This window comes from Enoplosus armatus, chromosome 11 (genome assembly GCF_043641665.1).
Source record: "Enoplosus armatus isolate fEnoArm2 chromosome 11, fEnoArm2.hap1, whole genome shotgun sequence".
Taxonomy (NCBI): Eukaryota; Metazoa; Chordata; class Actinopteri; order Centrarchiformes; family Enoplosidae; genus Enoplosus; species Enoplosus armatus.
Window position 1 is genome coordinate 5,115,604 of NC_092190.1, and position 27,841 is coordinate 5,143,444.

General features: G+C 41.7%; 1 protein-coding gene across 1 annotated transcript in view; it reads left to right on the forward strand.

The window, feature by feature from the left end:
• Positions 1-1,476: 1,476 nt before the first annotated feature.
• Positions 1,477-27,841, forward strand: part of LOC139292909 (radixin-like) — a 35,088-nt gene continuing 8,723 nt past the window's right edge. Inside the window, 12 exon segments of the mRNA XM_070915310.1 lie at positions 1,477-1,551; positions 1,553-1,629; positions 1,631-1,691; positions 1,694-1,851; positions 9,774-9,870; positions 21,150-21,233; positions 24,804-24,899; positions 25,346-25,468; positions 25,931-26,082; positions 26,318-26,401; positions 26,566-26,712; positions 27,729-27,825. Of these exon segments, the coding sequence (XP_070771411.1) occupies positions 1,477-1,551; positions 1,553-1,629; positions 1,631-1,691; positions 1,694-1,851; positions 9,774-9,870; positions 21,150-21,233; positions 24,804-24,899; positions 25,346-25,468; positions 25,931-26,082; positions 26,318-26,401; positions 26,566-26,712; positions 27,729-27,825 (1,251 nt within the window).

Here is a 27,841-nt window from a genome sequence, read left to right on the forward strand (position 1 = left end):
TACAGATCGCTGATGGTAGTGTCCCGCTGTGTTTTTCCTCATTATGACTTCAGGTTGAGGCAAGCTGCATGCCGGTGACTCACAGCTCAAAGATGAAACATCTCTCCTCCTCACCACCACACGGGCTCTGTTTCACAACACAGCTATTTTCATGAAGCATTCATTTACAGGCGGTGATGAATGGAGAGCTTTTTCAGGAGATGGAGATGATCAGTACAGCCCGGCGAGGGGGAAGGAAAACTCGACAGACAAGTGTGGGTAATATGTTTGTTTGCTGAGCACACTGAACACACTCATTATTACAGTAAAATGTCACAAGAATTGTGATTTGCAGCTCAAGTACAACTGAGAGACCAAACATTCATGGTGGTATTGCTTCGATTCCATTTCTTGTGGTTTTCCCATCAGGACATGGGGAGGCATTAGTGTTGGAAAGCGGTCTGTAGACTTTGTAACACTTGAGATGTTTTCCCCCGGCCTTGCCTCTGACATCAAGCTGTGAGAATTATTACTCCAAATAAAGTTTTATAAAATGGAAACACACGAGCAATTATCTGGATACACACTTGAATTTTATCTGTGTAGCGTTAACACCATTCTCTAAGATGCTATGGGCTCATTTGTAGTGCGGAAATCACTAAAAGTTTCCTTGACATTTGATATATTGTTCTAAAACCAGCTGCCACAATAAGGAAGTTACCTACCTCTATGTTTGTTTACTGTGTGTCCGGTGAGATTGATTTCCCCACATAATGACTTGTAATTGCAATACTGTTCACCAGCCGATTATCATCTCTCAGGTTTCTGATCAATAAATTCAGCTGTTAAGAGCCGACTTAAGGCAACAGTCACACTGGACACTCTGCGAAAACCACATGTGAGGCTAAACAGAGTCATATAAGGCCCAAAGAAAATGTCTGAGCCCTACCAGAACCTTTGTGGTTATTAGTTTTAACAGCCACAGTTTGGGTCTTTCACAACTTTATTTCGTGATGCTCCAATATTGAAGCTGATTTTTGATTGTTTACTGATTTCGACTGGCTGTGCGACTGATCGGTGAATGAATGTGCGGACTTCTGTGCAGGCAGACAGAAATATTCTCTGTGAAGATGAGGGGGAAACTTGAGGTGCCCATCATTCTCATCCTGTATGATGTTATGTTAAATAGTTTCTTGTCTTTGATAGGTTACCACAGGGATATGTGTTACTTTAGTGGAGATTTCATTGTCAAAACACCATATTAGGGACAGCATTGCTTGCTTTGTGTCAGTTGCTCCAAATGAAACCAAAAGAAGAAAGCCTAACTTGGACCCTGAAGATCTATTTTACACTTAATGTATCCGTATAAACCGGTTATTGGCACATTACAATGTGTATACACTGAGTTTAATATTAGAAGTGAACTATCCGAAATAAAGTGTGACCTAACCAGTTACCAGAAGGGCCCCTGAGGTATAAAATGTCTCCTTTTTGGGTATGATAAAGTTCGGGACCCCTGGTTTACACCCCGCAGGAGGCTGCTCTGCAGAGTTTCAGTCACGGGGAGAGGGAGGGGCTGGGGGGTGAATCTGCAGGACTCAGCTCACCACGCCTCGGTACGGTAAGTTCGTCAGCCATATTGAGTGTCTGTACCTCCTCTCCGGTCGTGGGAGCCTGGCGGAGGAGTCTCCAGCGCCCAAGCCTGTGTCACTGTGCACTCTCAGTGCGCACCGCGTCCGGTAAACAGCGCAGAGGACGGGAAGGTGAAACGCTCTATTTTTACTCGCGGTGGATATATAAAGTACTGCTGCCAGCTGGAGGGGGGGGGGACAGTTGGACACATCCTCAGCGCAGCCAGGCGTTAGACGTGATTTTGACCGCCTTCATCTCTGCCTGCCTTCCTTTAAGACGTTTATATGAGAAGGGGGGGGGGGGGGGTTCTTTTCCTCTCGAGCGAGTAGCGGTGTTTTTACGCGGGCCCGTTAACGAGCCGTAGCGCTTCTAACTTCTTTTACAGCAACGTGCGTATTTGACAGGCAGGTTGAGGACGGCGTGGTGGTGCGACGTTGCCTCACCTCCGTTTCTAACCGGCTTCTTGCACGTTTCGGGACGGGAGGACGGGGTAAGTGGACTGGTGTCACTTCGCGCGAGGTGCCGTGTGTCAGTTCAAATGTTATGCAACAGAACAGGGTTCACATTAGTGGTCAGGGTAATCAGATGCTTGCCTTGCCCCCCCCCCCCCCCCCCCCCCAGAATGACCTGTCAGCGGTTCACATGTTAAGAGCACTTTTTTTTTTTGTTTTTTGTTGTGGCGTTTATCAATTATCTCACCACTGTCACCTGGACGGGCATGGTCGTGCCCAGCTCTGGTGCTGCGGTTCACGGAGGTCCCGTCGGTGTTTTTTCATGTCGGCTCTTTTGTGAAGCTCGCAGCGGAAACAATGTTTCTTGCGCCGTTGGCAACTTTTAGTAGAGAGTCCTGCTGCTGCTGACGCGCCTTTTGTTTCCCGACAATGTGGCAAAACAGCAGCTGCGAAAACGCAATTAGCATGTTGTTACACTGAAGCTGTCGTTGTCTGTCTTGTTGTATTTATGGACTCGCTTCTCGCGGTCAGGGGACTCTTGAATACCTGTGGTCGATTCAAATGGCAATATTTCTTGCGCCTTCAGCCAAAGCATCACAGGGCTAACTTAACTGCTGTACCTCTGAACCAAGCAACAACCACATCGCTTTAATCACGTGAACCACCAACAACAACAGCCTGACGCTTGTTGTCATGACAGAAAAAGCACACATTCACATGAGAGAGATTGATGCTGCTTCGTAAATGGTATGTAGGCTAGCCTGAGCTCTGTCCCCCACGTAGGCTCACTAAGTTTGAGTGAGTTTACCCACCGCCCTGGAAACCACGCCGGATTACAAACCGTGTAACACGGGCTCGTTCGGCGTTTGTACGTAAACAGCGGTCCTGAATACAGTCACTTTAACGCGCCCACACACGATGCTAGCGGTCCATCTGGCACAAACAGATGCTCCGTCGGCGTCAGGGAAGTTACGACTCTCTGATTGGCCTCATTGCAGCAGGGGGGGAGTGAGTCTATTGGCTGTTATCCGTGTCGCTCAAATCCTCCTGTTGCTCTTAGCCCCGCCTCCTCTGGGGACCAAATTACAGCTCATTTGAGAAAGAGGCTCACTGCATCATGACATGAGATACCTTTGACGGCTGGTTTTAGATTTCTCCCAGCAGGGCATTTTTTTTGTAACCTGTTGAATAATCTCATGGCTCCAGATCAGAGTAGGAGAATGTTGTCTAATTCTGGCCAGACGTATTGACATATTCACGTCAATAACTGAAAGATTTAGCTTGTCAATTGTTGTGCAGGTTTAAACGTCATTCTAAAGCACCAGTTAGTTTTTAAAATCATTCATATCCATTTTGAATAAAAAGATGAACTGTTTATTTATAATAGGCTACAATAAAAGTGTTAGGTAAGTCACCATTTGGAAAACTAAAGTTTCAAGTCATGTAGTGTCCCAGTACATGAACCATTTTATGTGTTTGTGCTGCTCATCATTATGTCTGAACTGTTCATTTTGGGAAGACACTGGGAAGGCACAAGAATCCTGACCTGGGACCTTCAACAAAGCAACATTTACAGCAATGAAGGTGTTTGAAGGCAAGAAACGAACAGGTCGTGATTCACGTCATGCAGAAATGAACTGAGACCATTACGCAGAAACAAACAGGCACATTAATCGAGGAAGCAATTCGCCAACTTGGCCTCAGCATCGGCATCTGAAGCTGGCTGAATAGATTTCTTCACACACCAGCTGCTGCTGTGAGACTGTCTGAAACTGGTTGTGGTTCCTGGTCGGCTCTTCATACTGAATGTTTGGAGATTTGGCTCATTGAGCTTGTTAGAGGATATTTGCATCCACCTTTCTTTGTCTCTGAATTTGTGTCATTTGCTTTTTCCAGTTTCCCTAGTTCACATTTGCACTTTAATGTTGAGTGGAAATTTGGGAAATTGGTTCTTTTTTTTGTGTTTTTGTTCCTTCAGCTGTGGCCCAGTCCAGTTAAACCCAAAATAAAAGAAATGTACCTGAAATATCCGCTGTAATCGTTCACTGCATTGTAAAAGTGCATGCATGCATTAATAATAGGTACAGTAGATCAAAGTTGAACCAGGGAGTTGCTCTGCACTTACAGTTTGAGTAATAATTGTAACGCTCAATTTAATTATCATATCCAAATCAGTGGTTTAGATAATTAAAGGGGTCTTTTAATGCCTGATGCCTCACGCTCTTGGTTGGAAAGTTGTGTTTGAGGTAAATGTTATTATAACCAATAAAAATTATGGTAAATCTCTGAAGAAACAACCCAGACTGTAAAAAAAAAAGTGAGTTGCAGCTCTGAGAGATACGGTGCAGGTGTTTTACTTGGTCAGTGTCAGTTGGTGACAGGGATCAAACGCTTTAGTTTCACAACCCACATCACAGCCAGCCAGGTTCACTGACAGACGCTATCTAGTTACTCTTTCCGTCTCTCACCATCACGTCTTCTCTTGATTTCTTTCACTTTCTTTTTCTGCATCTGTGTCATTCCTGTGCTGCTTTTCTGAAACCTTATACATTATTAGATCCTCCATTCGTCTTCTTATGCAGAAGAGTCTGGTGGTCTCAGGTTTAACCTACTCAACAGGTCGTGTTCAGTCCAGTAACCACCCCCGTGTCCTTGAGCAAAACGCTGAACATCAACCTGGATGAGAGTCAACTCCACGCAGGAGCGATGATGCCATCCATCTCAGATTGCCGTTCATTTTAACAGCTGTCAAAACCTGCTGACTTTATTTTTGTCACCGTCTGTTTAGCCAAATGAATATTTATTACAGTAAATATTGATCACATGAATATTAATAATGCTGAAAACACCACCATGTTGGTGTTGGACTCAACAAACGATTACTTCACAGCGATGGACAGGAAATAGCAATGTTTGTGGTTTCTCCAGGTCAAGTAGTCTGCGGTCTATTTCTTCTTTCATCTGTACTGTAGAACCTCGAGATTCATGCCATTCTGGATTAAGACTTTAGTTCATCTTGAGAGCATCATTTGTCCCAAGCGTGTAGATGTCCATATTTACTCTTGACATGGCTTTGTCAGTTTAGGTGAACTTGGATCCATGTGTTTGTTTTTAGCTGCTAACTTAAACTGCTGTAGTTGCTCTGTGTGTACCTCAATATCCTTCTTGTTCTCCTTCTTTTCTTCTTGTTCCTCAGTTTGTCTTATAATTAATCCAGGCTGCATGTTTAACCTGTTTGGAAGGGATACTGAGAGAGGTGTCGCTGCTTTCAGCATACAGTACATTTGGCATTGGCATCACAGCATTGTTTTGCATTGTGTTTGTGGGTTCTCAGGTCACACCCTGAACACACCATTTGTGCTGTTTGACAAACACTCTCCTCCTTACACTCCACGAGGAATCAGTTGGCTCTGTTGTACAAGTAAAGCCTTGTTGTCAAGCAAAGCAGTTGGTGCAGTTTCCTGCTGTTATGGCAGCTGTTGGAAGTTGTGTGTGTGTCGTCTCTGGCACTTACAGCAGGACATTTTGTTCTGTAGACTCTGCAAACACAAATGTAATGACACAACTCAAATAATAAAATGTTCCTCCTTTGAAGAAGTCACTTCAACATGTACGGCTTCATTGTTCATTCTGTGTTGAAATATAATATATATAATATATAATATATAAATATCTTTGTGTAGATATGTACTTGGAGCATTGTGTAAGAATGAAGCAGTATTGATGTCCCCGGTTGTGGTCGTAATAGCCAAGAATCAGCTAATGCATGTTCAACTCCAACATAATCAGTCAGTATTCAATATGTACATGGCAAGATAGAGAATCTTTAAGTTCTTCTATATTTTCCATTTCAAGCAGAGACACAAAAAAGCTTTCATTGTTTTTGAATATAAGGCGGTTTGTGCTTTCACCAAAATTGGGTTGATTTTCTTGCTCGAACAATATGCCGTACATCAGAACCAGTCAGGATTGATGAAGAGAATCAGAACAGTATTCTAACTCCGAATGATACCCAACCCAGCCTCACCTGCAGCGTTGTTAAAGGGGGGAGGAACGCAGAGGAGGAGGAGGAGGAGGAGGAGGAGCAGGAAAGTGTAAAGCAGTGTTACAAGACACTCTATAAAAGTGTGTGCAAAATGCAGCAGTGTGTTGAGATTGATCCGGACACAACAAGAGAGAAAGAGAGAGATGAAAGAGTGTAATGTGCACAGAGAGCAGAGTTTCTTTCTGCATGAATGGTGACCTGGAAGCTGTATCCGCTTGGGAGCGACCCTCTAGTTTCACTGAATGAAGTGACACACACACACACACACACACACACACACACACACACACACACACACACACACACACACCCTGAAGGCTTATACATCCAGGTTTACGAGGTAGTGGGCTGCTAAACAGAGCAGACCTGTGTTCTTTTGGAAAGCTCCGGATGCTGTCAGCTACAACACACACTAAAGGTCACCCTTAGGTGTGTATGTGTTTGTGTGTGTGTGTGTGTGTGTGTAGGCCTGGGGGTCATGTGTTTCCGTAAAGCCTGGAGCATTTAAATCTATTAAATTTTGCAGATGGTAATCACTTTCACCTTGCCAAATGCAGAACAAAGCTGATGTTATCATTGTGGTGGCTGTTAGACCTGAAGAATGAACACAGGAAAGAAAGAGAAAGAGATCTGGAGGAGGCTTTTTGTCCCGAATATATTTATCTTGCTCTGAATATTATACAACTTGCAGCGCGGATTAATAAACCCCTGCATACTCTGTTCTTTCAAAGCGAGAGCCATCAACTCTAACTTTCTACAGGAGAGGAGCGGCAGCTTTAAGTCTGTTAGTTATGTTGGTATTCAGGGTCTTTACGTATCTCCTGGCTGCAGGTATATGGGTCAAGGCAAGCTTTGAATTCTTATGTGTGTCTCTCTCTCCTTTTTCTCCCATCAGTGCACTATTCTACTCCTCACTCTCTCACCATCTCTCACCATCAATAAGGTGTAATATGTCATGTGTTGCAAGTAGATATACAATGCCCAGTGGGAAGCAGGAAAGATGATGCAGTCAATGCGTTATAATGGATGAAAATAAATCAAATACAGTTTGGAGTCACATTCAGGCTCAAACTTGAAAGCACTTGGCAGCAGGGACTTGTCTTTAAGACACAGGTGGAGGTCAGGTTTTGGTCTCAGTTTTAGGCCTGTGCAGAACTCGGTCACTACCTCTACTGTTACTGCAGAAGATTTATCTCTGTTTAAAAGCAGTAAAAGCTTCAGTGTTTAGTATCATATCATAATATTTAGTGAAATAGTAGAAACATTAGTTTTGTTTCCCATTTCAGAATAATGATTAAAACATAATTCTGCTGTCTTTCATCACGTGTGTGTGCTATTTCTAGTGTAAATGGTGGTATAGAGGACAGTTAAATGACAACCCTGGCACAGCTGAGCTGCTTTTGTGCCTTGAGAATGAGGTTGGTCTGATTGCCAGTGTTCACTTTGAACAAAGACATATTCCAGGCCTCGTATACCTTCAGGATTTGGCCCCTAAAGGGCACTGAAGGGATGATGGAAGGTCTGACTGAGCCGTGCATTGATTTGCAGGACATGCCCCACAGTTATGTGGCACATCAAAGAGAATTTTCTGAAGACTGATGTGAAAGAGAGAATTACAGCTGAATTAAGCCACGTTTTTTCAGAGTGTATTCATAATGCTCTCTGATGTGATTATAACGTTTGCCTCAGGAATATTCAATGCATTTCAAATATGTAGAAATCCCTTTTCTCAGTCTGGGATATGTTTCTAATGGAAACGGAAACATTTAGGACAGTTAAAGAAGTGTCAAGAAATCTGTGACCTACATACACTTTGATGAGATACACAACTGTGGTAAAGTTTGCAATAGTTTGTAATAGACAGAGTTGATGTCACATTTTCACAATAAATACAGAAACTAATCAGAGCAGAGGTCTAGCATACACATATACTAGTAATATAATAATAGTCATTGTATTTTGTAGCAAACAGCACTGTCCTCTATCAGTGTGTTTAAATATAGTCTATGGATTTGATTATAATCAGTTAAAAGCCAGATTTATGGTGACTGTTTAAGCAGTTGATTGTTGTAACCGCAGCCCCACATGGACATGAACATCTTTAAGCAATTTCATGCATTCATTATGTACCCAAAGTCATCATATTTACATAAATTCTAAATTAATTTAAGTCCAGGTCTCTTGAAGACAAACAATTATTAGTTTCCTTGAAGAAGAAGTTTCTTACTAGAAAGCAAATCCACCAATAATTATGACTTATATGACTCTTTGAGGACAGTGCTGAGAGAAGCCACTTTGAAAACATTCTGTTGAAAGAAATACTACCTCTGATCTGATTAGATATCTAACTCTTATTTCTCGCGGCCTAGAACTCACCACAAACCACACTAAATATTTCGGTGTGCCAGTTTATGAATCATCTAGACCAAACCACATTTGGTATGCTTAAACATTTTGGAAATGCTTTGAAACCATTGATCAACAACCTTATGTATGTGTAGTATGTATAATATGTAACCATATTATAGTCATGTTGTGCCAGGCAAACCTTTCTAAAACGCACTTTAGATTCAAGTGTAACCCCAGTTTTCAGCTTGTTTCTGCCCCCCTGAGCCTGAGCTTGTGATCGAGCCTGGTTTAATTCTCTGTGCTGACACTTGAGAAAGGTGTATTTCTGGCCTCACACATCACAAAGATCTGGCACCTATGGGACACCTACCATGTCCTCTCTCTATTTTAGATTCTAGTCATTTAGCTGACAAGCAGTTTTAGACAAACCCACACTGTCCAGATAACCATCACTTCAAACGAGTAGCAGTAAGCAGGTCAGGGGTAACCTCAAACAGATCATGCAAAAGAGAGAAATGGAAACTATTTTTTTTCTTTACATATCTGTCTCTATTTCTCTCTGTACGATTTTTGCGTCTCTATTTTTGGAGTTCTCCTTTTTCCCTCTCAGCTACTCGCCCAATTATCTCAGTAACTGCCGGTTCCTTCTCCTGTCTCTTCTTTTCCAGGCTCTGTTTCTCATTTGTCTTTCCCAACCTGCCACTGAGCATGTTGTGTGGTATGCTGGTAAAAGTCCAGATACACCTCTGCTATTCCAGTTTCAATTCACTTCCAGCTGTAGCCAAAGTGATGGAGCTCAGTAGCAGCTGTTAGCAGGAGTGTGTCTGTATGTGTTTCTTTGGTTGACTCTCAATAACAGTTTTGCTTGTGGGAAGAGAGCAAGATTGTACTGGATTCAGTTTAATTGGCTCCATCCAGGCTGTATTTTCCCTTTTTAAACTCTTTGATTGGTTATGAGTCTGCGAGGGGAAACAACAGAGGACACTTGAAATAGCTGTGGAGTGTCTTCCTATTCCAATTTCTCTATGTTTTTTGTCTGTGTTTTGCTTTGTCTTATCTAACTCTCTCTCTATTCTATCTTTCACTTTCCCTCTTTTTGCTCCGACCTTTGAATCTTCCCTTTGATCGTTTCCTGTCGTTGGCTCTTTCAATAGTGACAATTTGATGTAGAGAGAGAGAGAAATGAAAAAAATAGAAGGAGAGCCATAGAAAAGTACACTGCATGACGGCCTGAAGGGTACACAGAATATGATGTTTATGTTGTTTGTTTGTTGACATTGGTGCATTTGTTTTTGTTGTTGCTGTGTCCCAGGCGCTGGTGCCCCGGAGGGAGACAGGAAGACGGAGGACGACTTCTTTCTGTTTTCTCAGCAACAGGGGACGGGCGGAGAGAGGAGAAAGATGCCCAAACCGGTTAGTACCTAACATGTTGGAGATTAATGGCTGATTTGCACCCCTGCGTACCTCTCATGTAGAGAGTTACTGCCTGTGCTGCTATTCTTTCTATTCTCTCCCACAAGGTTTTTCCAATTTATCTGCGTTCTTCAGTATCAGATTGCAGAATTTGCAGCCAAGATCACCACGTTAGTTAAGACAAGTTATTGGCGTATAAGAGAGGTTGAGTGTGAGTGCAGGATGGGTTCCAGGCACTGATAAGAAATAGGTATGAAACAAATTATATTATATTATATTATTATTCCTAAAGTGCAGCATGAAACATTTGTTTTGGTGCTGCTCATGCCTGCTATGTCTGTTTTTTTTTAAGTGCGCCAAGAGTCAGTCATCAGCTCTCCCAGCCAGAAGTAATGTTACAGGAGTGCACAGAGTTTTGGGAAAACATGCACACACACACACACACACACAGACGCACAGTCGGTCACTTTGTGGAACTGTCCTGTCTATTGAAGAGCAAACACAAAGAGGGCTTTTCTGCTCTATTTTGGGACTGAAGGACAGTGGGAGCTTTCATGTTGCTCTGACACAAACACACACAGAGTTTGCACTGAAGCTTAAATAACAGGATTATAGTCTGAGAGTTGTGAAGCCATTTGATATATTACCTTCATTATATTTTAACGTTGGTGGCAGGAACATAGACTCCAGTGATAAAACACTTTGAAACTCTAAGTATGAAACCATAGTATTGTTTTGCTTTATGATACGATCAAAAGTTGTATTGATGTTTTTAAATGTTTTAGGTGTTTTATTACATGTATACAGAGGTTATCAGGTCAACAAAAATTATTACAGGGATTACACAGAAAATATTCAATTCCATTCAACTATTTAAGGTGCTTTCCTCCACTTAGGAAATGTGTAAAATAGCAGCATTCAGAATTTAAGTATTACAACCAGTGTCTGCATCAAGAACAACCAGTTTTAAGTTAAATACTTTTCATTTTTTCTCCAACCTAAACTATCTAGCAGCCTGGGGTAGACTGAGAGTTAACATTCACAGATGCAAGGATTATTTCGATTAATATCTGTTTCAGTAGAAAGAAAAAGTCAATCGAAGCAACATTTGAACAGCCTCAGTTTTGTTATCTAAGCATCTCATCGCCTGACTGTAAATCTATACCGAATTCTAATGATCACATCAACTAAAAATAGACTGATAGAGGTCAGTGAAAACTACAGCAAAGATAGGAAGCTTGTAGTTGCCGGGTGTTTACAATCCTGCTTACACAGTTATCTACAGCCAGCGCCTGTACCGAGCCCCTGGTCCATCAATCTCAGTAATAGGGAATTAGGCCAGGCCCAATTCCTGGAAAGAGTCCAGGGACATGTGATGGAAAAAAGTAGCGAGAGGATGGGAGGTGAAGAGAGAGACAGAGGGTGATAGAAACTGAGAGAGGAAGATAAGAAGCGATGAAACAGCTCATTAGAAAGAAATAATGACAGAGAGGAGCAGAGGAAGAAAGAGTTTGTATGAAACAGGCTTTTAAAGGTTGTTTTCAGTGCATGAATGTCATAAAGTGTTAAACAGGTGTTGCAGTCTTTTCACATCATCAAAAAATACCTGCTGTCTGCTGTAGCAAAATGAGAAGATTACATATATAATTTACATTTTGTGAAGGGATTAAGCCGTATTAACTCTCAGAAACCTCAATGCAAAGAAGTCATTGAATAAAATCGGAGAGGAACAGTTGGAGAAACGTTGTGGGCGGAGATAAGAGACGGAGCCACGTGGACGGACAGATGGAGGGAAAATTTACAAGAGCGAGCAGAAGAGAAAGTTGGAGGGAACGAGTAAAGGTCAGATTATTGAAACTCACCGTCGGTAAGAAAGAAGGCACACAAAGGGATAAAAGGGGATTTGGGAGAGGAGTGAGTGACAGGCACTTTGTTCATATCCAGTCCAGAAAAACGACACCCAAGCCGCCCTCGAGGGGAACTCCCACTCCGGTTACATTAGGCCATACTTTGACATTAAGCCTAGCAGTTGGACAGTAAACACATCAGCCCTTTCACTGCTTCATCTGTGAATTCTCCGCTTGTTGTTCGCCATGAAAACGCTTAAATGTCACATTGGATTAAAAGCTAAAGCTGAGTGGCCCCTGCAGGCTCGCTTTATAATCATTGAACAAGTAAGCTAGCTTGGCTCCGTTAGCTCGGAGCTAATGAAGGTCAACAAAATATAGAAATGAAAAACACTTCAGCAATTGTGCAGGTGAGGCAAGCAAGAGGCATATGGAGTCTCTGTTTTGTTGAGCCACTTAGAAACAGTCTGTTGTCTCCCTAAAAGGCGAGGCAGGCTATAAGCTAGTTAGCCTCAGGCAGGCCATTAAAAAGTGAATTTGGTCTGGACCGTGACCCTCCTCAAGGCTGTGTTTTAATGGTGTTTTTGTGTGTACATACACCCCTAAAACAACATGGGTGTCCCCTGGTATTCACGTCTCTCATGATGTGGTTCAAAGGGGGTTTGCACAAAAGGGGGTCTGTGTCAGCAGGCTAACCAGAAAGGGAATGTTGGACAAACAGGAGGTGATTCAGTCAAATTAAGAAGAGGAAACGCCATGAAACAATCTCATTATTACTTCACATTTCACTGTACATGTATTGTGTATACTATGCGTTGGGCTATGCCAGAGATGTTTCTATATTTACTGACTCGTCAACAAACCGTGGAAGGTTTGATAATTGCAGAAATATTTCAAAGGATTTTGAAAGTTTGCTGTGTTCAAATTGTCCCGATGACGTTTTTCCAGCACTCTTAGAACTCAGCTAGTTCGTAGATATGTCCTTGAAGGCAAAGTGTAAAGCTGTAAAGGCTTGGAGGCGGAGTGAAAAGCTGGCCTTGATAGAGATGATGATAATAGTTCAAAAGGGGATAAGGGCGTCAGTTTCTCCTCAAAGGCACTCGTTTATACATACAAAATGATGGTGACGTAAGTAGTTGTGTGAAGAATGAAAAGAAAACCCTGCTTACTTTCTCACCTTCACACAGCTGGCCGATAGCTGCATGACGTGGGTGTGCATGCTGGATTGTCGGTTTCAGAAAGTTGGAAAGCATGTTGGGAGGATGTTTTTTAACCATTCAATGATCTGACACTAGCCCTCTTCAGACACGGAATACGCAACATTGCTGGCTAAGTTATGACCTTTTATAGAGAGAGCAGCGGTAAGTTAAAAAAAGTTGTGATCGCGTCGAAGAAGAGTGTTTCCTGTTCTCTCACAGGCTGCATCACTGATGGATTCTAAAACACATTTTTCAGCTGAAGCCTTAATGACCATCGTGAGAGTGAGAGATGCTCGCCTCCACTGATACATTTTCACATTGGTTTCATCATTTATTCATAGTAAATTCTGCTGCCTGCTTTTACTGTATTAGACAGTATCAAGTCTTAGAAGTGCATTTCATCTCTTTCTGTCTGCATGTTTTACCTTGTGCTGCAGCAGCATTTCCACTAATCTGACAACATTGATGACTGAAATGTCACGACATCCGATCTAGTAAGACGACTTTGTCGTGGCTATGTCGAAAAAGTAACCAGGGTGCTCATTCAGACATGAGACCGACATGTTGAATTATCGTCAGAGTAACGCGAAGGAGTGCATGTCTGAAAGGGGCTTCAGTTGGAAGCAGACTGACCCCTTTACAATAGTAAACAATGCTTTTGAGAGGGGGAAGGACAAAGAACGGAGACATGGAAAATGAAAAGAAGAGCAAACATGGGGACAATACAGAAAAACAACTACTCATCCAATAACACACACCCTGGGGGGTTAAATGTTGCTGGAGAATCCTTTAAAGGATGCATTGATTTCCCATATGTTTTGGTCAGTGCATGCGTTTTCCAATGGCATAGTGAGTGTGTGTGTGTGTGTGAATATAGATCTGTGTGTAAGAATAAATGGTGTGTACATGTGTTAATACATATTCATTTGCTCGATATATCTGCCTGCTTGAGTGGAAAGTATGTTGTTCAGGCGCTTACAGTTTTCGTGTGTGTGTTTGTGAATAAGCGTGCATCAAGCCTGTCAATCCAGGGTGTGAGATGTGGTGGGACATCGTACATTATTGATTTATCCCTGCGTTTTGCACATGTTGCCCCTCCTGGTGATGGTGTCCCTGGGGGCTGGGTGCTGGTAGAGGGGGGGCAGCAAGCCTGCGCTGGAGGCTTTAAATATTTCAGAGGGCCATTTTCATTTATATAATGGGAATTATCCAAGTCACTAAATCTAATTAGAGGGAGGGTGTGAAGTTCCCCCACCTCCTCCTCTCCCTAACCTCCACTAAATTCAGTCACTGCTTTATTGGAATGCACTAAAAAAGCTGTATTACTAAAACATCAGGATAAAACATTAACTTCTAAAGCTGCACTCAGTATGATTTCATAGAAATACTCTGTATGGCCAAATGTAAATGTACAGTGGTTTTTCATGATTTCAGGGAAATCTTAATGCTACAGCGTATAATGATATTGTAGACAAGAGTTAACCAAAGCATGACAATACTCCTGTGCACAAATAAAGGTTTTTCCCAGTTTGGTGTAGATCTTGACAGGCCTGCACCGAGCCCTGACCTCAACCCCATCCAACACCTTTTAGAATGAACTGGAACGCTGACTGCGAGCCAGGTCTCATCGCCCTCAGTGGCCAAACTCATTAATGCTGCTGTGGCTGAATGGGAGCAAATCCCTGCAGCCAGGTTCCAAAATGTGGTGGAAATCCTGAAACCAGAAGAGTGGAGGCTGTCACAGCAGCATGAGAGCCATGTGGGTGCATACCGTTATAAACACAGTCACTCGACATATGTAGCTACTGCAAATAGGCAATGCAAATCACTGCTGAAGCAATCAGTCATTTTGTTTATCAATTAAAAATGTATCATTGACGATTTTGATCAATTGAATTCAATTAGTTACTAATTTAAGGCATTTATCAAGCAAAAACAAACCAGCATTCTCTGGTTCTTGCTTCTCAGATGTGTGGGTTTGCTGCTTTTCTGTGTTTTATGTCATTTTCAATTGAATATCTTTTGTTTTTTGACAGAAAAACTAACAATTTGAGAACATTACCTTCAAAATAATTGACAGATAAATCAATAACTGAATTGTTATTTATTAGTTTAGGCTGCACTGAAAATGATCATTGGTAGCAAGTTCAAGACAAATAATTGGAGAAAAAGAGGGAAGTGGCACATGGCTTTTACAGGCAATATCAGTATTACTTTTGGAGATGTATTTTTTTCTCCACAGCTGAAGGCAAAGCTGTGCTTTCTCATGCTAACTCCTCCTACTCCAATCCAAATCAGCCCACAGATCCCTATGTGATTTCTAGGCTTTGAAAAGCATCAGTTCCAGGACTGGGTGGACTTGTGTGGTCTGACACAGTGCTGATGGATGGATTTTCTCTCATACGCCCTTGATACCTCTCTTTGAGCTTGGGAATACAAACAGCCGTTGTGAACAAGCTTAAAGCATGACTGATAAATACTCACATTACTGTATATGCCAGGACCGAAAGACATTAGAATAGAAAAGAGGAGTGGAAAAGTGGTTTTGGAGAGGAAAAGGAGAGTGGTAGAGAGAAAAAAAAAAGGGTTTGAGGAGAGTTGAAAAGAGGAGAGGTGAAGAGAGAAAGAGTAGTAGAGGACAGATAAAGGAGTGGAGGTGAGTGTCAGACAGGAAATGTAAAGTAGATGAGTGGAAAGAGTGGATGACGATGGAAAACATAGAAGAGAAAAGGTGAAGAAGGCAGCGCGGCCCTGGTTGCCTTTAAAGCCTCTGTTAACCAGCTTATCTACCAACAGCTTTTAATTATGGCTGTCTGAGTCTCTCTCTCACACATAAGCACAGTCAACAGGTGGGCTGTGCTGCGTGGGCAGACTCTGCCTGTACACACTAGCCTACTATTTAGCTGTCACTACTTGTTATGAATAACATGGAGGATGCTGGTAAACACAGCCAGCTAAATTGAGGCAGACACGCACACTCCGTTTTCAACAGCTAAAACCCTAATACATCTCATGTCTCGTAATTAAAATAGTATTCTGCAACATGAAAATTTCTCATCATTCTTTCTCTGTTTCACAGTCCTGGATGTGTGTAAAATATAAACTCAGAGGACGGAGGGCGATCTCCTTAGCAACCGATAACAAGGAAAAACAATGATGTCAAGCGGATCTAAAATAGTAAAAAAGCTTGATTTTAGAGTTCAGTTCTTGCAGTACAACTTCCGGCCACCAGTGGCAGCACTGAGTGCACTGAGCAGCACTATATCCCGCAGCATTTGTGATTTTGCCTGGTTTGTATTAACTTTACAACAGCCCTAAATCTGAGCACCACCGATTAACATTATAGCCTGATCAATACTGTATTTTCAGTATAGGCCAATATTATATCATCAATATTTGGAATTTAAAAAAAATTAAAATTACATTGGTTCGATACAATTTCTGACATATACGCTGATACTGATGTAATAGTGATGAGATAATATCGGCTGATAAATATCGGCCAGGCTGGTTGGTCTCTAATGAACACCCTCAAGACTGGAAGGGATAAGGAATAATACACATGTACAATAATGATTTTAGACTGGTAGGTTTTGCTATTTACTGTGTTATTAAAACACTAGTGGAATTCAGTAGCATGGTCATCCACCACACTTACTTAGAGACCTGAATGAAGTTGAGCATAATGTTGTACTTGGTGGTTATTGAACGAGTCAGTGGTGTTGATGGTTTGCATAACTATGAATGGTGCTCATTCACTCTCACTTCATCTCTGTAGGTGCTAATGGGTTTTTAGAACAAGTGTTAACATGCTGTGTGGTAGCACTAGTCATTGTTGTTGTATGCTTTAAGGTGTGAGTCAGCAACCTGATTTCTGCTGTGTCATCCAAACACCAAACCTCTCTCTAAACAGTACGTGTGAGGTTATCCCTCAGCTGCAGAGTCAGAGGATTTGTTTAACTGTGTTTAGTTAAAAACGAAGTGCTTCTGATCCCGCTGTGTAAACATGAGCTGAAGTGGAACTGCATTCACTCAAGCCGCAAATTTCTTCGGTGTGCAGAACAAGTTCGGGATCTCAATATGGGTCCTGGAAACCTTCCAACCTAAACTTGACCAACCACTAGCACTACTTTATCCAATCCAAGTAGATTTTTATGATAAATATTTTAGGATTTACAGCATGCAGAGGCTTCAACAGGGATCATCTATGTTTCGGTGTAGGACATTTTTTCAAACACACTTTGGCCCGAATCTGCCAGGCTCCATATGCCACCACTTTGGAGAAGTGGTTGATATATTTCTGGTAGTGGCCTAAGCTTTAAACTGCAATGTCTTGGCAGTATTTGTAGTAGTAGTAGAGGCAGTCTAATATGTCTCTGACACATGAGCAAAAAGGGTTTTAGCAGTAGCAGTCAGTCAACGGTAACAGAAAGGACTGTGGTCAGTGGACAGGCTGAGACCGCCTGCTTTATCTGCTAACGTTTTGTAGCTATCATCGAGAAGACATGTTGCTCTCTTTCTGTATCTGTGTCTTTCTGCTCCAGCAGTCTCTCTCCCTCGCACACATATTAAAACAGCTCGCTTCCAAATTTCTGCAGGCACAGACAAATACTTTCACACTCACATCTGAAACAAATCCCCTTACAGACAATGGTAGACTATATTAACAGGACTTTTCTTACTGCACTGCCCAAAGGAAATGGATGTTATTCACCTCAATGCAGAACTGGAGTGTTTCCACAATTTTCCTTTCTCTCTCATCTGTAATGTTTTTTTTTGCTGAGGCCGTCCTTAATAAAAAGTTTTAGTAGGGATTTATTATATATTTATGTATGTGTGTGTGTAATGTATATTTAGGATACTAAAATAAAAAAAAACCCAATGAATCGATAATTAAAACAAACGTCCGTCAAACAAGCGAACTAATTTAACTGCTGTTTTATTCTTCTCTCTGTGTTGAACTGTCCATCTTGAATCTCACCTCAAGAGGGGTCAATCCTCTCTAGGTCACCCTGTCAAGTGTTAAATCCCCCTTTAGGACGCCCACAAGGCTTTTCAGAAAATTACGTTAAAATGAGCCACAAGGGCGTTGCTATGGAAACCTTATCAGGCAGAGCACAGAGACATGACATGCAGTGATATGAACACAGAAAAAGGCCATATTGTGTGTGCATATTGTACACGCACGTAAAGCCGCCATATGGCTGCGCTCCCATACATACACACAGACGTCTGTCTCACCGTGGCACACACACACACATATCACACACCACCACCATATGGTTGCGTTCCCAACATCTACTGTACAAACATGTTCATCTGGAGCTGAACAAATGTAGAACACACACACACACACACACACACACTTACAACCAAATCCTTTATATCCGTAGAACCAAAGTTACGGTCAGAATTATTCTCAATTAATCAATTAGTTGATTGCCAGAAATTGTTAAACTGTGTGTATGTGTGTGTACAGAGGGCATGGTTGGGGGTAGAGTTTCTTTGTCTGCGTATCATGGTTTGTGTTCGTGTGTGTGTGTGTGTGTGTGTGTGTGTGTGTGTGTGTGTGTGTGTGTGTGTGTGTGTGTGTGTGTGTGTGTGTGGTCTTTGTGTATATTTTTCAGGTCAGTTGAGCTGTCTATGAGTCTTGTATTTTCTGATTGCTGGTTTCTTATGACTGATGCACTCTGTTCACCTCAGGCGTTTTCTGTCTGTCTGTCTGTCTGTCTGTCTCTCAAACACACAGACAGACACACACACACACACACACAAACAGAGACCCTACTGATGCAGCAGTTTTATCCCTAAGGGAGGTTAAGTTTTTACTGTACCATTGTTTCCTCTTTCTCATCTGCTCTGTTTCTCTCTCTCTCTCTCTTCCTCTGTGTCTCTCGCTCTCCATCAGGGTTACTTGAGGACAGTGTCAGTTGGTTTCACTGCAGCTAGGTTTGCTTACTGCAGTACAGAGCACAGTCTGATGTATTACACCGCCACACACACATAGACAAATGTGTGATTGCAAACTTGTTGTGTGCGGAGTACTCTGCCCAGAAGGAATACTGGAAGACACTGGTTTGGCTCTGCTGCTGGTTTGAAGCCTGGTAGTCTGGATGTCTGCGACATAATAGACACACACACACACACACACACACACACACACACACACACACTCACCATTTTAAAACAAGTTTCCAGATGCTCATATTTGGCTCTGAAAGTCTCACCTGACTGCATAACTCTCAGAATCCCTTTCTATACTGGCTTTCTTCTTGCAACAGTTTTCTTATTTCTGCAGCTGAGCAGCACTCCACTGCACCTTCCCAGTGGCAGTAAAACATTTATTTATTTTATCATCATGAATAATTCAAAATCATCCGCCAATGTTTTAAATTAGTTTTTTTTTTTTGGCATGGGATAAAATCACAGGACATAGAAATAGTGTGCAGGGAGAGCAAAAAAAGGCCCAAGAAGGGCTTATTCATTACAGTATTCACATTTTCAAAAATATACTTTTAGCAAAACTGAAGATGTAATTTTAACTAAATGAGAAAAAAAAGTTCAATTATTTAAGGTAGGAGCCCAATATCTTATTGAAGAAACAGATTGAAAAAGTAAATCTGTAAATTTGCTTGGAAATAAGACATTTAGAAAACAGTATCCTAAATTGAGAAGTTGAAGTTTCTGAAATAGCGGCAGATGGGGTGCGTTGATCTTGAAGCGCTTGTTGATTCATCCGTTCATCCAGTCACTTGTCATGTGATCATATTTGTTTTATTTTCTCTCATCTATTTGAGAACTATACCTTCATTTTTTTCGTTTAAAACAACCATTTGGCAAATTGTTGTTGCTCTGGTGCAAACTTTCACTGGTTCGAGCTGAAGTGCCGATGGCCCGTGGACCCTGAAGAGCCAGTAGAAATGCTTCTTTGAGCAGAGGGCTCTCAGAGAGCATGTCAGCATGGCCGTCTTTCTCTCATCTCTCAGATACAGTGCATAGTTTATTTTCATATTAAAAATGCATGTGTGGGATCTTAATTATAGTGCATGTGTGGTTAAGGGCAGGCTGCTGGAGCTGCTAAGTGGAGTTTTCCCAATAATTTCCCCTCATTAGAGTGAAGTGAAAGCAACTTCCTTTCTGCAGCATCCTGGCAGAGGAATGAGCAGCGTAAACAGCCGGCGCCTTATATGGAGACTGGCTGTAACACAGAGGGTGTGTGTTTGTAAATGTGTGTGTGTGTGTGTTCATTATGTGTGAAGAATATTTATAGAAGTCTGATAGGAGGGCACACACACACACACAGCTGGCACAGGCTGTCCCACCAGCGGACAGTCAGGGGTCACATCTTTCCCAGATTGTTCCTTATTTACTAAATCTTTCCTTCAAATGTTGTGATGGACTCTTCCATCACACTTTCTCCTAATTTCATACCCTTTGTTTGTTTTGCCTTGTCTTGAGCATTTTCATGCCCTTTCATGTCATTTCCTTTGCACATTTTGTTGTTAATTTGCACTTCGTATCTTCCTCTTTTTTCACTACTTCTTTCACACTTTCTCCTACTTTTACTTGTATACTCTGTTTCTTTTAAATGGTTATTCTGTAGTGTGATCTCTTTGCGTGCTGCACACTGAACCTCACAGATCTGCTTTTATATTTTAAAGTTTTAAATATTCAGTTAATGCTCTCACAGCGCCGCAGTAAAACGAGCTTCATCTCGCGATCATAAATAGTCACACAGTGATCAGTCATACTGACCTTGGCTAATATGTACAATTAAGAATAAAATTTGGGTCCTAAGTTCATCCACTTTATGGAAATAATGAAGACCTGTTTATATTCTCAGCATTAGGAATAAAGGCCATGCATACACTTTCCTTAAGGCAAAATGCCTCTGTGTTTGTGACTCCTTATTGTTTAAGGATCCCTCTCAAGTTCCCTTGATAAGGTACTGCGACCAAGTCACAACCGGTCTTGGAATTTCTGAGATGGTAAGGAATTTTATTTCCCGGCTAGGGGGAGTCAAGAAATGTGTTAAACTCTCCAGACCAGCTTGAAATATTAGGTAGCAGGAGTGTAGCAGAATTTTATAGAGAAAATCCGACTGGAAAAACAGGAAGAAAGAAAATTTTTAGTGATCACAGCCAAACCTTCAACAGTGTTTTTGAATTCTCATCCTAATGTATGTATTATTTATTGGTCCATTTATTTAGTTTCGTTTTCTTCTTTTCTGTAGATCAATGTGCGCGTCACCACAATGGACGCTGAGCTGGAGTTTGCCATCCAGCCCAACACGACAGGCAAACAGCTCTTTGACCAGGTAAGAGACGCATGCACACACACACACACACACACACACATGTTTTTTATGCATTTCAAAGGCCCTGATTCCTGAGAAGGTTGTAAGGAAAAACACTTCTACAGCAGCTAGAAGGGTGCAAAAAATACATTTAGAGGGGAGTACAGAGTCAGAATTCAACTTCTAATTTGGTCTTTCAAAGCGAACTGGAAGAATCACATTGTTTGTTATCCATTACTTATGAAAAGCAATACAGTTAATGTGTGTGCCAGTGGGTGCTTGGCTGGGTTTGGGTTGGTACTGGTTCTGTACAGAGATGACACAAAGTGCTCTTTGTCTAAACTGGGAGCTTTTAGGAGACAGTGGATGTACGTGTTGGGTGGATGGTGTGGGTCTGTGTGCGAATGTGTGTCTGGGAAGTAAAAGGGCAGCTTTCAGCATTGTTTCATGTCAGGCTCTAAAGGTTGGTTGGGGTTGTGGTGACGTAGAGGGAGGAAGACCGAATGAAAGAGAGAATCTTTGTTTTCAGTTTTTTGTTGCTGTTGCTCTTTTGTCTGCGTTCTGCTTTATAGTATGATATCAAATAATAGAATAGCTTTTAAGGCTGTACAAGACAAATTTCTGTATCTTATCAGACTAAAGTACCATCCATACTATGTGAGAGTCCATACATTATGCTTGTCCAATCAAACTCTGGTGTTCAGCTAGTGGTTTTGAGTATTTTTCTTCCTGCTGTGGATAACTGGCCCGACGCAGACAATGCAGTGTCATATTATGATATTTCCAGCTGGGCCAATCTGGGCCCAGTAATAGCTTTTTCAGAGCCATCTTGGAACATTGTGTCTGTACTTTCAAAATGGGAAAGAAATTGGCTTTGCAGTGGATGGACAGTTATGAAATCTGGTACAGACATTCATGTTCCCCTCAGGCAGAATTACAAAAACTTCTTGATGATTGTGATAAATGTCCAATCTAGCGCCATCATCAGGTCGAAATTTCAATTTGTCCAGTCCTTTAGTCATAAACCAACGACATATTATAAACCGTGCAAACACACCAAACAAAACATAAAATAACTCAAATAAGAACCTTTAACTATATGAACTACTCACTAAATTTTAGTATCCAATAAACAGAGTTCTTTATGTTGGTGGTTCTTTGTAGAGCCACAAAGCTTTTTTTTGAGGAACCATTCAAGAACTATTAGTTTTCTGTGAGTAGGGGTTGTTCTGAAAAAACAGGAAGTCGATATAGGCAATTCTTGCAATTTTCTGACAGTTTGTAGATTAAACGATTAATCAGTCCATTGAAAGAAATAATCAACAGAATAATAGATAGTGAAAATAATCATTAGTTGCAGTCCTAATCCCAACCAGAGGAAAGAGAGCAGGTGAAAGGCCCACTGACTACTAAGAGAGAATGGAGACAGAAGGTGAAAAGTGAGTGAGCTGACGGGTGTAGAAGTAACGAAAGACCTCAGTGGTGGATGACGCTGCGAAGTTTCAAATGTCCATCATCAACTAAAAATAGATGTAGGTAAAATAGATACCCCTCTTTGAAAAATACTGAATGATTACCAGCATGAGCAAAGCACACACTTAGGTTCTGTTGACATAATGTGACATATTCGAAAAGAAAGGTTTCTGGGAGTTTGCAGATCACGAGTTGTCGAGGACTGACTGAATGCAGCATAAACAAGTGAGATGGGATACATTACTGATGCTGAACATGATGCCAACGCCTCAGTGTACATATCAAAGACTGATCAGCTTCAACTAGCAACATTTCTTCAGTGTGTCGAGGTTACGTACAGTACAGGAAATCGCATCAGTGAATGGTGAGGTCTGCGATAATGTGCCATGCAAGAAGCGGCCTTCAGTTGGTCCTGAGAGCTGTTTCATTTTGAAATGGTGCAGATTCACATGAATGAAGAGAGGACTCCATTGATAAAGAGACCGTGGAGCTAAATATAAACACCCTTAAGCTCACTTGAACGCACTCACACACACACGTGTGATAGGAAAGCTTTTTAATCAAACACTAACATGTAAGCCTGCCTCTGAACATGAACATGATATTGACCACGGTCACACACACTTTTAAAGTTGACTTTATGAACAAGTGTCTATTCTGAAAGTAAGGCGTCTGATTCAGTCGCCCAATCAGCTTTTACGTCTTCCCTCTTCTCTCTTCTTCTTCTTATTCCTTCTCTCTCACCCCGACGTTCCCAAATCATTTATCCACATTCTGAGACTTCACTTCTAAACCTGCATGCTGAGCTCTCAGCATCCGCATAGCTGTCTCTGCATACCGCATTCCCAGCCCCACTGGAGGCCCTGTGTGTTTGCGTGTGTGTGTGGGTGCGTGTGCAAATGTGATCGATTGTACAGTTATAATTGCAACAAGGTGTTTGAGTGTGTTTATGCTTGTGATTATTTGATACACATGGGTATTTAATGTGTTTATGTCAGCATGTCTTTCTGTGTCTGAGTGTGAGAGAGAGTTAATTACATGGTAGTGAGTGCCGTCGTATTGACCGTGTAAATCACATTAGGGTCTGAGTAAGCATCTGCATCCCCTCGGGGCCTCTCTCTCTCTGTGAGTAAATGGGACGCCAGTTTGTGAATGACAAAGCATGTGAGCATGTTTGAGAGGGTAGGGAGGGAAGCCAAAGTTAGATGTGTAGGGAAAAGAGGCAATGGAAGAGGGGAGAGACTTCAGAGTGAAGCTGGTTGAGCACCATGAAACTGTTTTCCCAGGGTAATGGGATCTCCTATTGCAGTTAATCTGTAAGTATGTGTGTGCATTTTTTATGGCAACATCAATTAATCATAGATAAGTAAGTCTAGTGTAAACTGAAATACACTATATTGCCAAAAGTAAGTGGACAACTGGGTCCTCATAATTGTATGTACATTTGTGCTCAGCCCCTTAGTTCCAATGAAGGGAAATCTTAATGCTGCAGCATACAATGATGTTTTAGACAATAGTGTGCTTCCTGTGGTTACAGTTTGGGGGAGGCCCCCTGCTGAATCAACAAGACAATGCCCTTGTGCACAAAGTCAGGTCCATAAAGAAATGGTTTTCCCAGTTTAGTGTGGAAGAACTTCACTGGTCTGCACAGATTCCTGACCTCAGCCCCATCCAACACCTTTTGAGATGAACTGGAACCTCGACTGTGCAGCCAGGCCTTATTGCCCAACATCAGTGTTGGACCTCACCAATGCTCTGGTGGCTGAATGAGAGCAAAAAAAACCTTGGGGTGTCTATTTGCTTTGTTCTGGTTTTCACAGTGGCCAGTGTACTCGATGTACTTTTCCTTGTATTTGGTGTAATATTCAGCCTTTGTCTGTGTGTAAAACCAGTGACTATCTGCCCCTGAAGTTATGACATGTACATAGTTTAATCATCTGTATTGCACAGCGAAATTAACTGAAACTACAAAACACCCATTGGAGATTTTCCATTGGAGCCTTGAGCAAAGCTTGCTATATAAGCTCAATTGACAGTCAGTCACAGGAACAAGTACCCAGTGCAGGTGTCGGGGACATTTCCATCGTATCCTAAACTGGTAAACCGATGTCGTTTCAGGTGGTGAAGACGGTGGGTCTGAGGGAGGTCTGGTTCTTTGGCCTGCAGTACACAGACAGTAAAGGCTACATCACGTGGCTCAAACTCAACAAAAAGGTGAGAGACCCTGAACGTGAACACTCAAAGACTTTCTGCCCATGTGAACACTTTTAATTCATTTCTTTATTCCTGTTTTTATCATTTGTGCAGATAAATGAATCCCCACAACATGAAAACATGATAATATTAAAGTTATGAAAGCCTGTAAACAGTAAACAGTCGTCCTCTCGTGGTTTACACTTAGCATGTTAGAAAGCCTTAGAAGTAACCCTGTGTGTATAATCTTACTTTAATATTCTGTTTGTAGAAGCTTTAATCCAAAGTGCCTAAAATCAGCATCAGTGAAAATGTAGCCATCTCTGTCTCTTTAATCTTTATCTTTAATGTCAGAGTTTGATTTCCTCAAGACGTATTCATATGTTTATGTACATTACTGCAAAGACATGTGAAGGCAGAGGGTGAAGGGTGAAAGATGAAACGTTGTGTATGGGTGTCCTCTCCAGGTGACCCAGCAGGATGTGAAGAAGGAGAATCCTCTGCAGTTTAAGTTCAGAGCAAAGTTCTTCCCAGAAGATGTTTCTGAGGAACTCATCCAGGAGATCACACAGAAGCTCTTCTTCCTGCAGGTACTGTACAACTGATAGATATTGTGGTGGTAAGGTCAACCACAATGATACCGACATGAGGTGGACATATTTAAAAAATTGAGCTGTGATTTACAGCTGCTGTCTTTGTGTGTGTAAGCAAGATTTAGAGAGAATTCGGCATCTGTCAAGTAATAAAAGCGGGCTTAAGATTTCTGGTCAGATGCGCGTCTTTGATCAGATGTTTCCTCATTTTAATCTGTGTTGTATTCGGCAAATGCTTTTATTTGTCATCTTGGTATCAGTCCTGAAACTCAGGTGTTCTATCAGTATTAGTATTGATAATGTTATGATACCCAGCTCTACTCAGCTATACCTGCTAGTCGTAAAGCCAAGGGATTTATTAATGTCTGTAGTGTATTTCAGGGCAATTCCTCCAATAGTCCTCGAAATATGAATATTTCATTGTGTGTGTGTGTGTGTGTGTGCGTGTCCTCCCTGCAGGTGAAGGAGGCCATTCTGAATGATGAGAACTACTGTCCCCCGGAGACAGCCGTGCTGGTGGCCTCCTACGCTGTCCAGGCCAAGTATGGAGATTACAACAAAGACAATCACAAGCCTGGCTACCTGTCCTCCGACCGGCTACTGCCACAGAGGTACAGTATGTATACATACAAACAATACTATACTGTCCTAGCTGACGAAGGCCTTCATTCTCATTCACCTATTCACACACTCACATACCGATTTCTGCGGAGCTGCCAATCAAGGCATTTGTGTGGCCCGGTTATCAGATTTGGGTTCAATGTCTTGCACAAGGGCACTTTTGACCGTATCGTAGTATTCATCCATTTTATGTTTGTATTTTCTTTTCTGTGTGTGTGCCTGTAGAGTTCTGGAGCAACACAAGCTGACAAAGGAGCAGTGGGAGGACAGAATACAGACCTGGCATGAGGAGCACAGAAGCATGCTCAGGTAAGTGTTTGAGGATTCATTGACATTGACACCAACAGTGAAATGAGTATCTGTGTGGTTAACATCGTTTGTATGTTTGTGTGTGTGTGTGTGTGTGTGTGTGTGTGTGTGTGTGTGTGTGTGTGTGTGTGTGTGTGTGTGTGTGTGTGTGTGTGTGTGTGCAGGGAGGATGCGATGATGGAGTATCTGAAGATTGCTCAGGACTTGGAGATGTACGGTGTCAACTACTTTGAAATTAAAAACAAGAAGGGAACAGAACTGTGGCTGGGGGTCGATGCCCTGGGACTCAACATCTACGAGCACGAAGACAAGTAACCAACTCTCACACCCCCACACACACATGGTGGCTACATACTTATGAAGTTGTGTAGGTTACTCAGATTCATTCATTAACATAAATGTTTGGTTGGTACAGTATAGTTCAGTGGTTCCTAACAAGGGGCTTAGGTCACAAGATAAAGCTGAGGGGTCCCAAGGTGATGAACGGAGTAAGAAAAAGTCTTTGTTCTGTTTATATTATATTATTCTTTCCGACTTTACTGTAAATTATTGTATAGTTTTACCTCTTTAGAGCTCATTAAAAATATATTAAAATGTGACAATCTGAAAAGAATCATTCTTTGGTGGAACTGCTCACAATGCCCTGATATATATGCACCGCGTGGCGAGGGGTTGCTTCATTTTGAAAACTGAAAATAAAGAGGAAGAAAATGAAACCACAAGAGAAGTTGCTGTCAATGACAACAACGCCCACTCACAGAGTTTATTTTAGGAAGATTCCCTGCTACAATTGATCCACCATTGCAGTTAAGTGCCAACTTGATTGCAAAAGACTTTATTTGGAGAAATACATCTCTTATGAAATTGTATAGGGGGAGGAGGGGGCATGTTATGTACAATAAAACAGAACTTTTGGTCTATTTTGTCGTAAAGGTGTGACACATACATCAAATGTTGCACTTTTCCGTATGAAAGTCTGTTTTGGAGAATATGAGGAAAATACTGTACCTCTACCTACCCCTACTCTACCTCAGCTACCACTGATGAAGAATATGATCTGTAGATTTTCCCAGCTCCCTCAATGACCTTGGATTGCATTTGTGTGACAACAGCGCCCTCTTTTGGTGTTGAACAGCACAACCGACGAACAACCTGAACACAGAAAAGGAAATACTCCTCAAAGGCTTTATTCAGACACCCAGCATTCAAACATGACGTTTTATTTTTGAAACATTCAAAGCACGCGTATGTGTCAGTGAAAGTTTTTAAGAGTTTAGAAGTAAATCATTCTGCTACTTAATTAAAAGTCTTGTCACTGCTGCCTCAGGTTGTCACCGAAGATCGGCTTCCCCTGGAGTGAGATCAGAAACATTTCCTTCAACGACAAGAAGTTTGTCATTAAGCCCATCGACAAGAAAGCTCCAGTAAGTGTTGGACTGA